The sequence below is a fragment of the Pyxicephalus adspersus genome, chromosome 1 (assembly GCF_032062135.1).
Source record: "Pyxicephalus adspersus chromosome 1, UCB_Pads_2.0, whole genome shotgun sequence".
Lineage (NCBI taxonomy): Eukaryota > Metazoa > Chordata > Amphibia > Anura > Pyxicephalidae > Pyxicephalus > Pyxicephalus adspersus.
The window spans coordinates 88565986-88583614 of NC_092858.1; the positions used below are offsets into that span (position 1 = coordinate 88565986).

General features: G+C 36.3%; 1 protein-coding gene across 2 annotated transcripts; it reads right to left on the reverse strand.

Moving 5' to 3' along the window:
• Positions 1 to 946: 946 nt before the first annotated feature.
• On the reverse strand, positions 947 to 17115 carry HPCAL4 (hippocalcin like 4). 2 transcript variants are annotated; one of them, XM_072417584.1, is made up of 5 exons: positions 16858 to 17115; positions 9375 to 9495; positions 5879 to 6042; positions 3244 to 3459; positions 947 to 2769 (listed from the first exon to the last, which is right to left on the reverse strand). In XM_072417584.1, the coding sequence occupies exons 3-5, from the start codon at positions 6038 to 6040 to the stop codon at positions 2572 to 2574; spliced, it is 576 nt and encodes a 191-aa protein (XP_072273685.1). In that variant the 5' UTR covers positions 6041 to 6042; positions 9375 to 9495; positions 16858 to 17115; the 3' UTR covers positions 947 to 2571. The 2 variants fall into 2 exon arrangements, with proteins under 2 accessions (XP_072273685.1, XP_072273676.1); XM_072417575.1 differs by lacking the exon at positions 9375 to 9495 and having other exon boundaries at positions 16858 to 17114.
• Between the last annotated feature and the right edge of the window lie 514 nt (positions 17116 to 17629).

Here is a 17629-nt window from a genome sequence, read left to right on the forward strand (position 1 = left end):
TGTTTTCACAATGACGTGTATTATAAGGAAAAAGCAGTTCATACAAGACCTAGAAGGCTATATAGGATCTACAGAAATATTTAAATATTGGACACCAAATCCTTCCAAACTGCTTTACAAGGGCATGTCAGGTTCAAAACATCTGTAAACACAAGCCCTGAGGAAGAACCATGTAAATGCATTTATAAAAGTAATCACAGGGGCTACCTACTGCTTGTTTGTTATTTGGCAAAATCAGGACCTGAAGGTTAGTAGTTTTAACCCATGAATCATATTACAAAAAACAGTCTCTCCAAATGGCTAGTAGTGCACAGGGCAGTCTCTGGAAACCATATGTCTGCAGTGCATGTTTAGGCCAAGACCAGATATACCCGATGAACTGATGTTCATAATTGGGTAGAATATGAGAGATAACTACCTAATTAAAGTCCTTCACATCAGTTGCTGGTTATTAGCTTGAATCTTGTCTTTGAAGTGGCAATTTTGACAATAGGAGGAAGAACAGACACTGGATCTGTGATAACTCTGAAGAAGGAAGAACCTGGCCAGAGCATTATTTGACTAAATTAGACCATTATCTACAGCAGCTTTCCTTGACTTTTTTACCATGGGGAACCCTTGAAATAACTTTCGGGCCATTAGGGAACCCCGGCTATAATTACTATATCCAAATCTCACAGTATGTTAGCGTGGTGGTCAGTGGAAAGAATGCCTCTCACATTACTGTCCAGTCACCAATAAAAAACCTGGGCTGACCACTACTGTTCTACATTTTGATGGGAGACATAGGTATTTTTAACAAGCACTACTATCACCCCTCTTTTAGTAACTAAACAGGTTAATTCAGACATACCTAATGTTATTCTTTTTAGGGGCATGTTATCCAGTCTTGATTTCTGAGTGTGGTTCAATCATTCATGTACATTCAGCAACCATGATTTAAGGGCCCATTTGCACCAATTTTTTTATTGAACAGCTTATGAACTGACACAGCATTTGCAATGTACTTTTTTCCCACTGCAAAAAAAAATTACATCCTAAAAATAATTTCATATGGTGAAACATATAGTGTTTTCTCTTTAATTACAGAAATGGAAAGTTGTTAAATCAAATGTAACCTAAGCAATAAACTGTAGCTGCTAGAAGTTTCTTTGGGACAAATTCATATGCCTGAAAGCTATAGAGTTGGGTGTGAGCAGATCTAAGTATATCATTCTCCGATACTCTGTATATATGTATACGTATACTCATATATGCATAGGATAATGTACCTTGGGGGACATCTAATAATTCTGTCCCAGAGCATTCAGTGCTCCGGGATAGTAAAAAAGATTATGAGACTTTACTATAATGTTAATTTATTAATACCTCTGTGCACTAACTAGCATGTGACAATATAAAACCTGCCACTGAGCATTGTGTGTTTTTCAGTAAAAATTTGTCACAGACCTGTACAAAACTCTGCCCATGATTACACATCAGAAGTCACAAATATACACTAATCTGTTGCATATACATTTCTAAATAAAAGGCAGCCTGCTTTGCCAAAGATGTCTACATTTTATGCTAATACTATACGATGACAAGCAGACACAAGATATTCCTACATGGGCTATCAACAAAAGCTATAATGCACATGTGGTACACCTAGGGTGGAAGAGTCTTCATCACATAATTCATACTAGTATTGTTTTAATTATATTAGTATGAGTTTGTATTGATCACTAACAGTGTTATATTACCAACATGCATAGCGACAATTGTGAACAGGTTACTGTCAGCTGTTTGCCAACATGTAGCTTAGACAGGCTGTATGGGATGGTCCATACAGACGACCGATTTTCTTTACTCACAACAATTGTTTATGATTGTTTTCAGTGAAAATCTAGTCTCAGTACAGATTTGCCACTATGGATCACTAAACAATTGACCACTAATGACACCTAGTGTTTTTCTATTGTAGCGCGTGTTTGTCCACCCCACTCTTCTCTTAGTAGTGTGAGGGGATTGTACAGTGATCATTCCTAAAATATATCTAGCTGATACTTCAAAAGGATATTACTGTAAAAGGTGAACGGAAGCAGAACCTGAACAACTGCCATGCCTATAGAATTTGGGACTTTGCACATACAATATAATTTGAAATATACTGTTTTGTAAAATAAAACACTGCATAATATACAAAAACATTTTACAACAGAGCAAACACTTTGCTTAAAACAGTTCATATTTAAAGAATCATAGACTGTCTTCATGGACTGGCATTCTCAGAGACAGGCATATATATATATATATATATATATATCTGTGTATTATTTTGTTTTAAAAATAGTTATGATAAAGGTTAGGGAAAACAGTTGAGATTGCGTGTGAATTCCACATTACAGTATTTTCAGTCTCATTATTATCTATGAAATAACCATATTGCCACCACCTCCATCTTTTACGGTCAGAGTGGTACTGCTTATTATAACAATGATTAGGTGGAAGGCCCCAGGATATTGTGCGGGATAGGAAAGGTAGAGAGGTGCATGCGGGGCATTCAGCTGAGCTGACAAAGTGAATATGATATTATTTTTGCATGTCACACTGCAGCAAAAGCACTATGGAGGGATCACTCTTTGCTGCCTCTTTAAACTCTTCCAAGGTTATTTGGTCGTCTCTGTCCTTGTCCATCTTTTTGAAGATTTTGTCAACTCTCTGTTGTGGAGTTAGGCCATCTTGATTCATGCGCATCATGATCACAGTACCCACCATCTTATAGATTGCCTAAAAGAGAAAACATGGATAACTATGAAACCTCCACTTTTTTATGAGCAAATCTCATGGCTAGTAACTCAGCCAATGGCACAACCAGTCTGGGTACCTTAACATGACTATCTTGGGATTCTAAGAGGTATCAGACTCCTACAATCCACCAGCACAGTCAAACTTAGACAGGGAGATGAAGGAACTGGACTTGGACCCAGGCATCTGTGCTTTATACAAATGTGTAGAGAATGAATATGCTGATAGGAGAATAAAGATTTGGTTTCATCCACTTTGCAGTATTATCATTTACAATGGATTGAGAAGATACAGGTCTGTTAGCTGTACACATTTTTGCAGGTAATTTGTTAGCTAGATGTCTACATGGGGATGCTTAAACTATTGAGACTATAAAAGCTGTAATATACAACATTGTATTTTTTGTTTCTCTATCTCCTCTCTAATTATTTTCGTAGTAAACATGCATAAACATACCTCAATTATCTCCAGCATCTCCAATCTGGTGATCTTCCCATCCCCATCTAAATCATACATCTCAAAGGCCCAGTTAAGCTTTTGTTCAAAGCTTCCCCGTGATGTGACACTCAAGGCACAGATGAATTCCCGGAAATCAATGGTTCCATCCCCATTCTTGTCAAATGTACGAAAGGCATGCTGTGCAAACTTGGAAGCATCACCGTAAGGGAAAAACTGCAGAAATCAAGTAACAAGACATAAAGGTTGTCAGTTTTATAGATTTTTAAATTGTAAAGGTGTTGTAAGATGCGGAGAGGGAGCATGAGAAAGGTCTTTAGAGAAAGCAAACATATAATATATGGGAAACAAGATTAGAGATCAATCAAAATCTCTGTTGCTCTTCAAATAATAAAGTAAAGGAAATGCATGCTACAATCTGATTGGCTTTTATGAGCAACGCATTTATCTGTCCCACTATACACATTTCACACATTAGTCACTGTGTAAGTGAATGCAGTTTTTGACTAATGCATTAAATTTAGAAATGTAACATGTTGGTTTATAAGCATTGATCATTAATAGCATACATTTCTGCTTTGTTATTTCCAGAAAACTCTATAAGCAATAGGGAGGCTTTGTATATTTTACATTTTTACACAGTTAGGTTTAAAAAGACAAGTGTCCATCAAGTTGCTTATTTCCTTCAAAACACTGTATGTGTGAGTGTGTGTGTTTTCCCTTACACTATGAGTCTGATTTATTAAATCTCTCCATGGCTGGAGAGGATACACTTTCATCAGTGAAGCTGGATGATACAGCAAAAGGATGGATCTGGTCCAGGACTGGACCAGAAAAACATTTGCTAACCAATTGCAAAGTACTTTTAAGAAATCCACTCCGGATATGGTTGATCACCCAGCTTTACTGATGAAAGTGTATTATCTCTAGCCTTGGAGAGCTTTAATAAATCAGGCCCTATGTGAGTACATGCCTGCCATGACACCCGTGTGTATGTCTGTCCTTCCCTGTACATAGGGATGTGAATGTAAAACTGCTGGAAGCTTCCAGTATATATGGGGTAGTCCTCTACAAATGAAAAAAACAGGTTTGAACATTGAGGAGCAGAGCAGATGTGGAATGGATCATGCTCATAGGCTGCAAAACTATAATGGTTTGAGAAGACTGATACTTCTAATAGGAAAAAGGTAATTTTCCTCTCTTTTTTAAAATATAGAGAAAGAACTTGCCCTTTAAATGGAAACTATAATGATTTGGGTTTAGGGATTTATTTTTTTATTCCTTAGTTTAATACATATTATTTTCACTATCCATATTAAAAATTTAATGTAATTGCCATGTCTGACTGAAACATAAGCAATAATGTAAGAATCACTATTGTATTGACTCATCAACTATGTTAATATTATCTTGTAAGATTATTATGCAGCACTTTACTAAGTCCATAGTCATGTCACAATCTGTCCCTTAAAGGGGCTCCCAATCCTAAATTCCTACCATAGTCATATGCCTTTAATACAGTCAGAGGTTAATTTGGGGGGGGGGGGGAAGCCAATTAATCAAACTGCATTTTTTTGGAATGTGGATGAAAACTGGAGTAGCCGGAGGAAAACCACTCAATCACAGGGAGAACATGCCTACTCCATGCAGATAGTGTCCTAGCTGAGATTCAAACCTGGGACCTAGCACTGCAAAGGCCAAAGTGCTAACCTCTGAGCCACCATGTCAACACCAGCATTATTATTAATATTATTATTTTTATTATGCAGTATTTATATAGCGCCATCATATTACCCAGCGCTGTACAAAGTCCATAGTCGTGTCACAATCTGTTCCATAAAGGGGCTCCCAATCCTATGTTCCTACTATATAAATTTTACTTTGTGCTACTAAGTTCTTTAAATACTAGGCTTCGCTACAACAAACTACAAAAATATGAAAAAGAGCTAAATCATCACCTGTTGTTTAAAAAGGAGTATACAAAATATTAAACCAAAAAAAATGCTTAACGCTATGGTTCTGATCATATTAAATAATTATTAGGAGATATACTATTCACAAAACAAATACATTCTCTTTGGATAGCTGTTCGGTTAACTGAACCATTCAGATTTTGAAGTACATTGGATAAAAATGTTGTATCTGTTTTTGTCACATATGGGATATTTAGGATTCAATTTCAGCAGTGTTGTGTTTTGTATAGCAACTAAAGTATTATTGGCTTCATTCAACATGTAGGAAATACAAGTCTTCTAAGCACTTCAGGTCTCCTCTGCTGAGGGGAGACACCAAATTTGTTTCAGACTTTGTATTTTTAGTCTAATAAATTAGATGACAAATTGTTCAAACTCCAAATGATCCAAAATATTCTAAAATTCTAATAAAAACCCCGGTAATATGTACAAGGAAAGAAAATCAGGCTCAGGAAGTTGGATGGAATAAATTGTTTGACAGCACAAGTAACTCAACTCTTGCCTAAATGTACATGTTGTTCTGTATAGAAAAATACTTTAGCTCGTCCCTTTCAAATCTGGCCAGATAAATGTACGCTTAAAAATGTTGTTACAATATTTTAATGAACAGCATGTTTGTTTGTGTGGCAATTAGTATGGCCCTTAGGAGGCTAAAATAGTACCTTTATATAGAGCTGCTGAAACTCATCCAAATTGAGAATGCCAGATGGACAGTCCTTTAGGAAACCTTTGTACCAGTGCTTCAACTCTTGCTCTGAGAATTCTGTACTCTGAACTAAATCCTGTAGCATCTCTGGTGCTAGCTTACTGTTTTGTTTTCCCATGTCTGAAAGAAAATAGACATAAGCTTTAGCATATAACCTAGAGAAATGTGATAACATTTGTAAATTCATTTTTTATGCAAGAGAACAATTCCTTTTCTTGCCAAACACACATACATCATTCTGACACCTACATGTTGTTTGATTCTGCAAGGGTATGCTTAACTAGCTTTTTTGGAACTTGCTAACACACTTTTACTAAAGTTCACAGGTTCCAATGGGTGTGGAAACAAAGAAGGAGAGAAATTGTAAATTTTAAGGGAAGTCCATATTATTGGGCTTGACGATCAGAAAATGTTGACAACAATGTTTTGGAGAGCACCAAAAATATAAACATTCATAACTTTGTATATTCAAACAAAGAATAAGTTGGAAGATTTATCAGAATATCTTATTGTTGTGAAAGTTAAAGTAAATCTGTCACCCCAAGGTTAAATCTCACTTTAGCCCACCCTGTACAAGAAGGTGCCATGTAGTGACTTTTCTCACGGCCCAAGAGTTAAACTCACTGCCTACTTTAGGTAGATGTGGTGGATGAGCTAGAGTTCAGCACACCAGAAAGTGTTTGAAACCTGCAGAGGCTGAGCATCAGCAATACAGGGAGTATGAAGACACAGACTATAAGAAAGATTAGTAAACATCTTCTTTTAGCAAATATCTTCCTTTACAGCATGGACTTTAGGTTTGGATTTTGTAGTTAAAGGGATGTCCAACTTCAGCCCTTGAGGCCCAGGATCCGCATATTTAGTATTGGTTTGTTTAAAGACCTAGAGGACTGGGGTTGGATACCCCTGAGTTAAAGGGTCATGCTAATGCTTTAAAAAAAAACAACTTCTAGTTCTCAGCCAGTGACTGAAGTGAAGGAGGAAGGTGCTAAAGTCCAAAATGATTTACCAATTAAAGCAAATTAAGAGGGCGCCTGCAGGGGATACTTTTTTATGGCGTATTAATAAAGTAGTCATGCAGGATACGTCATCTTGTTACCGTGAAATGGACTGCTTAGGAAATACACATCATTTACTCATGCTGCTTTATCAATTGTGATATTTTTCAAACATTCTTTTATCGATTATGATAAGTAAGATTAATCTATGAGTTCTGCAATGTTTATCATGGAAAATGTCAAAATGATCATTATGCTCATGCCAGGTTTACTGAATGAAATAGGGGGCTCTTTGGTGTATATAAGTATATTTTGTATGTGTGTATTTTTTTATGTAACCTGTTAAATTATTGAATACACCTTTACCATGTGCCTGAATCTAATCCTCTTGTCACTCAAAGCGTAATCAAATACTGTACATATTATTAAGAATATTATTACTACACCCATTAACACCAAATTTAAACAAAGTTAAAATAAAGTTGAGAGCATTAAAGACACACATTATGTTATATGGACTTTTACAGGTGACATTTTCAATTTAGTTTTAGAAGTAATTTTCCGCAAAAAAGCATATTTTGATAAATAAACATTAATTTGGATGTTTGCAGTATTACTAATAAATTATGAATTATTAGGAGGTATAGGTTAGCATTCTGTCATTCACAGCTATTCCCCAGGCTTCCTATGCATGGGAAGGGACATTTAGTTTGGACAATACATTGAATAATGACTTGGTTCAGCCAACCATGCTGTACCTTGCCAAAAATATTACTGAATTCTTTACAAGGCCAATAATACATTAACCATAGTCTGAATATTAAATTATCTCATTGGAAGATATCTTTAAGCATGCCAATGTTGTTCAGAGAACCACATTGTGTCCTCATTTTCAAGCAGGATTGTTATTTGTATCTAAAGATTTACTGTCAAGGTAGTTCTTATGACACAATGATATGTATGCTGTCTTTCAAGAGCTTTACTCTCATGCATTGGAAGACAGGGGAGGCTGTTCTTTTATTGTATTTACCAGCACTTTATAAAAAAAAAGGATAACGAAGTCGGCATCCATTTTGCTATGAACACATCCACATCTGATGATTAATATTTAATACCTCTGGTGGTATTTTTAAATTAGTGAGACACATTTAAATGAATATGTCATTACAGCATGTGATATCTAATAAACTAGCTAAAATGCATTCAGAACCATTTAAAGTATCCATGAGCCTCGCTGATGACATTTGTTCTATTCCTTACAGAGGTCCTGTGGGAGTAAACCCAACCCTAGTAGTACCTTTTAATCTGAAATGAATAGGTATATCACTCCTGCTTGACCAGAGTCAGCCCTTTTGAAATTTTAATTATCTTTTAATTAATCCCTTTTTATAACCTCACTCTGTAGTAACAGAATGTGATTATTAAATGTAGATTACATTGCTGGCTCTTTGGCAGATGGCATGCTTTTCTTGTGTCTTTTGATAGTTACGCGTAGGAAATTGAAAAACACAAAGTGATGTAATATCTCTTTCTCCATTCTGTTCATACTGCAGTGGATAGCATTTGTCACACACACACACACACAAGTGTGTAGATGAAATCCCTTTGCATAGCTTATTAGGTGGTTTCTTGTCCAATAATGTTTCTTTTCTCCCACACCACCTCCTCACTGCAGTAGCTCAGCCATGGTGAGCTTTGGTGTCAATGTCAGCAGTTATAAATTCATTATGATCATTTATTCAATTCATTAAAAAAAAAAAAAACATTGGATTCTTAAACAGACGTAGTTTAGGCACCTGAGTCTTCCTTGATATCTGCCCTTTTTAATTACTTTCTCATCACCTCTAAGACAGGAAACACATTGAGCCAATCAGATCCAGCCTGTAAAGTATGTACAGACCGGAGGAGAGAGCAGGCTGAGCAGAATAATGGTGACCAAAGATTAGTAAATCTGTCTGGGGTTATTTCCTGGGAAGAAGGAGGCTTTTCAGATCCTCAAATTTACCTGTGAACCCTAAATAAAATACACTGGTCCTTTAAATTACTGTACCTGTGTGGGAAATGCCTTTAGGCTCCATGTGATGTTGCAAAAAGAGTCCAATTTTCTCAAATGGCACCAGTGACACTGTATTCTGGCCTCACATATTTTAGATGTGTAAATGATTAGTTACCATTTACATTTAACTTGTCCCAAATACATTTACAGCACCCCAAACTTTACCTTGGAAAACAAAGGCTTTTTTAGGTAGTTTTGGCTGTGACAAATGTTTTCTTCACCAAGCCTCAATAGTTCTAACCTAAATGATTAAAGTAGCAGTCACAACAAATCTAAAAACTAGATCCAATTTACAGTACATTTTGTTCAGCAGTAAAACCTTATTACAGTTTGTGAGCTTTTTTTAAACAGTACCAACCTGCATTATGTTAAAAGTTTATTAAAAAAAGAAACATCACCTTCATCTATCTTCTTTTTTCTTCTGGCTTTGTCACCTGCTCTCACACTGCGCAGGAGCAAGATCGGGTGATGTAGCCTTCTGTAAATGGGAGCTAATGACAGAAGGAGACAGACTTCCCTCTTTAAAAAAAAAAAAAAAGCGTTTAAAAAAAAAAAAAAAAATTAGGTAAACCCTATGTTTACTCCAGGCATGGACGGTAGGTCTAGTTATCGCTGGTGGATCGCTCAAGATTTCTATAGGATTTACAATGTTTTTTTCAAATGCTATTCAATAATTGGAATATTTTAAGAAGCAATACAAAGGACCCAATTCTGAAATCTTCTGGTACCTCCAAATCAAAAACTTTGTCTCTACTAACACCTGACTTACGACCACCACCAATGTGCGGGTAAATGATGCCACACCGCATGCAGACTGTGGACTTGACACTTTTTTCCCTATCTTTCCCTTCCCTGTGTCCCTTAGATTTTCTTTCTCTTAGACTTCTTTCTTTCCTTTACTCTTTCTTTTGATTTGAATGGTTGGTGAATAGACATGCGGCTTTAGACTTCTTCTAAACCACTGTAAACCCCTATATGGGTAAATGTGATCATTAGCAATGGTTTTTAGTTAGTAAATCAAGTGTCACCACTTGAGTTCATGTCTACAAAATTGTTCTGTTGTAATGACTTTCAGTTTATAGTATTTATTGGGTATTGATATGGAGGAGTTGGCCTCTCATTTTTGTATTTGGTATTTCTACATTCTCAAATAAAAGATTTACAAATTAAAGATAAACATTTTGGTGATATGTCTGGCTAGAATCAGGACAGTATGTGAGCATTTAAATAGGTAACCAATAAAAAGAATCAAGGCAGGTTTTATTCTGCAGTGGCTAGTCCTTACTATATGGGGAAGGGATGATATTTTATCTTGAAATACAAAAAAGAGTGAATTATTTGAAAGACAATAGTCATAAATATGTGACAATAGTCATACATTTGATGCTTCCATCTGGAGCTGCAAAAGAATCCTGGTGCTCCAAGCCCCATTTTATCCAAGCTACTAGACCTGCAACTCTTTCTAGTCATAGTCGGGTAGTCCAAAGGAAGTTTCTTGAGCAGATATGCCTTAAAGTGGCAGGTTCCCTGTCAGAGTTTTTTTTAACTTATGGTAGGTTTTTTTGTTTTGTTTTTTCTTTAATTTTTTTATGTATTTATATTGTTTTGTTTTTTTATTTATGTAGTGGGTGGGCTGTACACAGCAAAGGCAAGGCACATCTGCCATTCCTCCAATTCTACGGCCAGGAGAAAGGGTAGGCAACAAAAGTTAAGCATTGAAACCTATGTCGGTAGGATGTATGCCTTTCCCCAAATAAGTCCTGTGCAACATGCAAAGCCAAAAGAAGAGTGAGAGGTGCTGCCACATGGAGGTAGATGACAATTATTAATGTGACCTCATCTGCCTCTTCACTGTACTCCTACCTTTCCTGCTTCACCTTATCTTCCTCCTCTCCACGTCCACCCCTCTACTCTTCCTCCTCTCCCTCATTTATTATCTGCATCTTCACCTCCTATGTGATTATGGCTCAAGAAGAGACTCTGTTGAGCTGGGGTTATAAGGGTATATGGGTAACAATGACTTCCAAATCATACATAGTGAAGAACTGGTAGAAAGAGCCCTCCTTCACAGCCTAAGTGGTCCCACATTTAAAAATAAATAAAAATGACCCCAACCCACCACACATACATTCCGCATTACCATTTCCCCACTCACCAATAATATTTTTTTTCCTTGTAAGGTTACCCTGCCTGATACAAGCAGCACTGATAGGGAAAGCAGGGATATAACTAAAATGAATACAATAAATCGTTACAATAGACTGTTGGGTAATAAATATGTATCACTGGCTGGAGGTGGTCCAATATGTTTATGAGGCTGGAGGGAGCAGAGCTGTACATGGTTATGGATGCACAGTGTTTTAGCTTTTTTAACATTTTATAGTACACAGTAAGGTGCTGTGCAAAACAAGCAGCTCCTACTGCTGTGAGCAACAACTGCATCATGCCCTCTTATCAGCCTAGGTTAAAAGTTACGCATAAAAAAGGAAATGCCCCAATTTGCCAAATTTTCTTCGCTTATACTTTATAATTCGTCAGTACTCCCACTTACCACTGAGACAGGGGCGTTTTTTTATTTGCACTGATGACTAACATAAGAACATGTTTACTTACACTGACCACTGAGTAATTTTTTACTGACATTCAGTTTTTACTCCTACTGACACTGGAGGTTTTTTACTGCCTCTGATTACAGGAGCATTTACTATATTTATCATAAAACTTCCATGTTTTACTATTCTAAATTTAATATTTGAACAAATTTAATAAATGTTAGGATTGTTTACCTTTTAGGTAATTTGAAGGCAAAATACACAATTTGCTGTTTCCTATAAGGTAGATTGTGTCAGAGGTCCTTAAGTATTCAAGTAGTCAACATGGTTTTGTCTAGGGCCTCAATATATAAAACTTCACCCAACTGTCATATCTTACATGATCACTTGATTATCCTGCCCTGCACATACTGCCTGTTGTCATACCTTCTGCACTTTTTCCTTGACCATACTACCAGATGTCATATTAGTAGACTAGACCAGTGGTTGCCAACCAGTAGTCTGTGGACCACTGGTAGTCCGTGAAGAAATTTTGGTGATCCACAGAACAATTTGGACAATATTTGCAATTTTATGTTTTATTAATAATATAACAAAAATAATATTCTAATAAATTCCTATATTCTGAATTACAATTTTCGCCTTTATTTTGCATTAAATTCACGAACTGTACTAGATGGAAAAACAAAGGAGGCGCAGGTTGGATGCTCGGGTATTGCGGGAGGCTTTACGCTCCCATTTATTCTCGACTGCCTTGGCCATACTACTAGATGTCATATTTGTGTACTTCTTTACTGCACATCCAGCCGCTGTCTTATGCTTCATACTCCCTTCATGCGCATCCTGCCCCCATCACACACTTCACACTCCACTTCTGCATAGGCTGGACCCTGTCACACATTCCTTGCTCCTCTCAGTTTTCGCCTTTATTTTGCACTAGGGTTGTCTACCCTTTTATGTAATGAAATTTCTGAGTCTAGGTACACTTAAATGTAGTCTGGTTACAGTTTCACTTTAAGGCTGTGTTCTCCCTGGCCAGGGAACCACTGCCTCTGGGAAGATGCTGCATGTAGCTTCACCCACAGCAGTCCTATTAAGAATGAATTGAGGCATCATGGAGAGGAACAGTACTACTTGCTGCCTACAGCTGTCAACTGTGCAGACGATTTTTTATTAAAACTTTTAAAAGTATTGCTGTTGTTAGATTGATGGAGCAGCTGGTAAGGTGGCTTCCACTGGGAGCCAGGAAGGCCAAAAAGAGTATAGTGTACAATGAGAACTTTCTGCTTATATAGTAGAATAGAGTAATGATATGGTAAAAGATTTTGCATAGATAAAATCAAAGCAGTATATTATGGACTTGTAAACTATAGGTTGGTTGTAGTTGATGGACCTTATATTTTTAACAAAAAACTTGTATTTGTAAGTATACCATATTGTCCAAATAAACCTTAGTAGGCACTAAACAAGAAGCTTTTTTTAAAGCTTAATATTAAAATGATAATAGAGTTTATTTTAGTTTAAGAGGAATAAATACAGCAAAATAAAAACTCTTAAACCATCTCAAACTTCTGTACACTATATTTCAAAAGTAAATCTGTATACACATGCGCTCAGCATTCTAACTGGTTTTAGAAGAAAGCAAGTCAACATTTTTTTAATTTATTACAATATTTTGGAACCATATGTGGAGTAACCCTGGATTAGTCTAAATGTGTAATTATAAATAAATACTTTCCTTGCCAAACTCCATCTTAAAGGCATTTCTATTAAAACCATCTGGCCAATACAGAAATAAGAACAGGGCAACTGCTTTTAAAGTATTGTAGTAGATTCTCTTTATATCTTTACATATTTATATATATATATATATATATATATATATTCTTTATTGCATTCGTTATATTTCCCCAATAGGAATGCACCATGGTGCACTCAAGTATGAAAAATGTAATTCATGTTTCTCGATGCCCATCTATTAATCATTATTTCTACAGGCCAGATCTGGTAATGACTTATATAATCTAATTAGTAGTTTTAGGGCCTTTGTTCCTTTCTGATTACTGAGCACCCCAGGCTGCTTTGTAATCATTCAGGCTGCTTTGGCTATACTTACACCCATCTGGGTAGCAGTGGTAAGGTGAGAACTTTGCCTAAAATAATAAATTACATACCTTTGCTTTATACCTACACACATTCCAGGATATTGTAGCTAGACATGCACATGTTTTTATTTTGATAAATGCCCAAGTAGGCAAAATTTGGTGCCTATACCTTGGATAACATCTTTAATTAATTGCCTCTAGGACAACACACAAGAGCTAGGTCACAAGTAGACAATAGTAAGACACATGATGCTTGAATATCAGTTGGCATTGGTTATATATTACCCCTTTATGCATTTTAATATGTATTACTGTTGGCAGAGTAATAGGTAATAAACTTCAAGCTGATAACTACATGATGAACACTTCCAGATGTGGGCATATGCTGGGCAAGCATATCCCAGCATATAAATTTACTAGCAACTATACTCCTAGCATTTTACCTGACATTGTGTCAGTTGCACTGCAAAGGCCTAATAAAGAAGTGATCAGTTTAGGAGGGAGAAGGACCTTGACCCTTTAGACAGCTTACACCAGCAATACAGCAATAAAGGTAATCTATATTCACATTAAACAGAAGCAATCACACAGTCATATATGAATAATATACTGTATTGACATATTGGCAGATGGATTTCACTATTTCTGGCTGAACACTAGAGAGCAGCAGAGTGCCTGCAGTGTCAGCTCTCTGCCTGTAAAAAAAAACACATGTCCCATGATTTCCTGCATTGTGTATCATGGATGTGGGTGTTTACATCTGTAGTCTCAGATCTTTACAGCACAATTGGAAGGGTACAGATGAAGACATTCTGAACATAACATGAATTATAGGCATGAAATAAGGCATTAAGGTAATGTGTTTTTCTGCAATAATAAATATATAAGGGATTTGTGGGGACCAATTGAGCACATTTTTTATAAAACAGCAGGAGAAAGAAATTAAGCATTATGTCATAAAGAATATATATATATATATATATATATATATATATATACATATACATATATCCTCCTGTATATTAGTCCTCCTCTGTATTAGTCTTTCATTTACAACCCCTATTTAATGTACAGCGCTGCGTAATATGTTGGCGCTATATAAATCCTGTTTATTAATAATAATAATAATAATAATATATATATATACATACATACATATATATTTGTTTTGTTTTTTTATTTTAGTGACACTTTTCACAATATTCTGTGGGCTGTGCTATCAGCCCAAGATCACCTCCCTATCACTGGTGACGTCCCTGCTCCATGCATTGTACGTGACATCACCAGGGGACAAGGAAACAAATTGCATCCAAATCCCAGTAAGGAACAGATAGACTGCTCATACGATAGGTGGGCTGCTGGTTTCCTTGTGCACTGCATTTACAACGTGGGTTGATGTTCATCCTATACATGTATAAAGCATGTACATCTTATACTAGGTCAGCATATCTGTATATGATTTAAAGGACAAATCAGTGGAACGCTTTATTATTTTTTCTAAGAATATAGATTTACCAGATTGATATTAAAACGATACCCTCTCCTCAACTATCTGTCAGCTCGGCAAGTGTGAGAGTGACCTTTTTATTAATGGATACCAGGTTATCCATTTATATATATATACAAGCTGAAAAAACACTAGTACATTGATATATATAAATATATATATATATATATATATATATATATAAAAAATATATATATATATATATATATATATATATATATATATATATATAATTTACTGGTTTTTGGTGTGTACAATAAAAATCAATATGAAACATTGCAGGGGATCTGGAAAGGTTATCTGATCAGTGGTTATCTGATTAGTGGTAATGAATGAATTGAACTACTACCACTGGCCTAATACTCACAACTCCAGGGTTATTGCTGCCATTTACTATTTCCAGAGTATTAGACAATACTATTGGTGTACATTTAACATGCTGTGCTGCATTGTGAAATCTAATAATATAAAAAATCGTTTTTATGTTTTTCCTTTTTTCAGAGTGATCTCCATTGGTAAAAATAGATCCCTGATCACTGATAATCATTCCCACAGATCTGGACATCTGGACTGGTGACAGACACCATCACAACTTTTCAATGTGAAATGATGTATGTGGAATGTGAAAAAAGAATAATGGAGTGAGATTTGCAATACCAATACCACAATTACCAATTAATGGTCTTTACAACTTCAGATGCGAGCGTATTTACAGGATATTGGCTGTGATCACAAATGTCGGCTTTTGGGAAGTAAACGATTGTTTTAATTTGTGTGTTAAGTAATTAAACAGCTCTTTTATTTTATCTTATCACAGGCCAGGCTGTAACATTAGCATGTTGACAACTGTGTTTGCTTTGCCAGTGTGTGTACAACCTTTGTGTGATTATCAATTGTATTTAATGCATGAATGAAGGTACTTACACATAATAATGGTACATATAAATGTTTGTGTGTTGTGATTTATTTTCCTACCACCATTGTATTCATTTGCATGTGTTTATTTTTACCTTTTTTTTTTTCCTTTCTTTCTTTCCCTCCCTCCCAGAAACGCAGGATCAGCCCCATCTTCTGTCCTGTGTAAGTGTGAGCTGGTGCTGAGGAGGTTTCCATGACAACCCCTGCCTGGTACACACAGAGCTCCCAGAGTGCATTCTGAGGGTGTTTATATGGCTCACTTTCCCCTGCAAAGCGTTGTCACCCCCCTCACTGTGGTGTTCACACTGAAAACCCACACGGTTCTTTGTATGGAGGCACTGTCTGTTATTTGTGTGTATGCATAGCAAAATGACGGAGCCCTTGTTCCCAGCAAAGTCAGCCCCATTTGTTATTCTATAGAGGTTATCTACCTGTAGCTGTCTAGACACCCGTGCCTGTCCTTGTGCATTACAGATCTAAAACCCTTTCCTGACAGACAGCAATAAAACCCACATGGAATCACCATTTACGCTATTTATCTTATCTTTCAGTGCCATATTCTCAAGATGTAGAGAAAAATGAATTTTTGATGCACAGCCTGCGATGAGGGCATCGTGTTTTCTTCATTCAACCATGAAAAGGTAGCATGCAAATGATTTGATGAAATGCTGGAATATAACCCAGTTACATTTTTTATGAATAGTAATCAGGTATTTACGAAGCGCAGGAGCACTTAAGAGAAGCCATATGGTACACTGCACAACCTTTCTAACAGATCACGGTGTGAATTTGCACTCACCTGACAAGCTAGCCTTAAATAGTGTAGTGTCGCAGAATCTTGGTTCTGTTCTAGTGCTGTCTCTGATGGTCACGATGCAATGGTTTTGGGGGGCACTAAGCAGAATCTAGATCACGATGTTTCCCAGTCACTCAGTAGCTTAGACACACCCTGTGTACAGAACAGCCTCTGTCATTGGTGGCCCAATCGATCATTCAGGTAAGATGCCTTTGTGGCTCAACAGTTTGCTCTTCCTTATAGGGGCTACTGGTGTTAGTGGCTAGGATGCAATTGTGTCTTTCTGCATGAGAAGTAGCAGGCTCCACACATTGAATTGTTTCTATGGAAACAGTATCCATTAGATAACTGTGCAGTGCTCTGATGGAATGATGCAATGGATATATACATGCCTATAAAAATACAGATACATCTGTTGTGTACGCTCCGGCGTATATACCATGCATCGGCATTATGTTGGAAATAACATTCATTTTTTTTGTACTTCTAATTACGCATACAGCACAAGCATTCAGTTGTAACCCTTTTTTCATAAAATTCTTTATTTCTTGTCCTTGAATCCAGCCTGTTTTTATGCTGTGTATCATGATGTCAAATCCCAGCGGATGTAAAATTATGGAAAAAAATGACGTCTTGGCTCAGCCTTGTGGAAAAAAAAAAAGGAATGGCTTATTGTAATGTAGTATTACATATATAAGCCGCTTGCTAGGAATAGGCAAAAACCCATATGCAAGCAAAGGAAGCATTATATCAAACAGGGCTTTACATATATAAA

What these genes read in the sequence shown, in the direction of transcription:
- HPCAL4 (XM_072417584.1), bottom strand. Translation starts at nt 6,040, where the DNA reads ATGGGAAAACAAAACAGTAAGCTAGCACCAGAGATGCTACAGGATTTA. An exon ending in TTCAGCAGCTCTATATAAAG is followed by an intron (nt 3,460 to 5,878) that starts GTACTATTTTAG and finishes TGATTTCTGCAG; the next exon opens with TTTTTCCCTTACGGTGATGC. An exon ending in AGATGCTGGAGATAATTGAG is followed by an intron (nt 2,770 to 3,243) that starts GTATGTTTATGC and finishes TTTCTCTTTTAG; the next exon opens with GCAATCTATAAGATGGTGGG.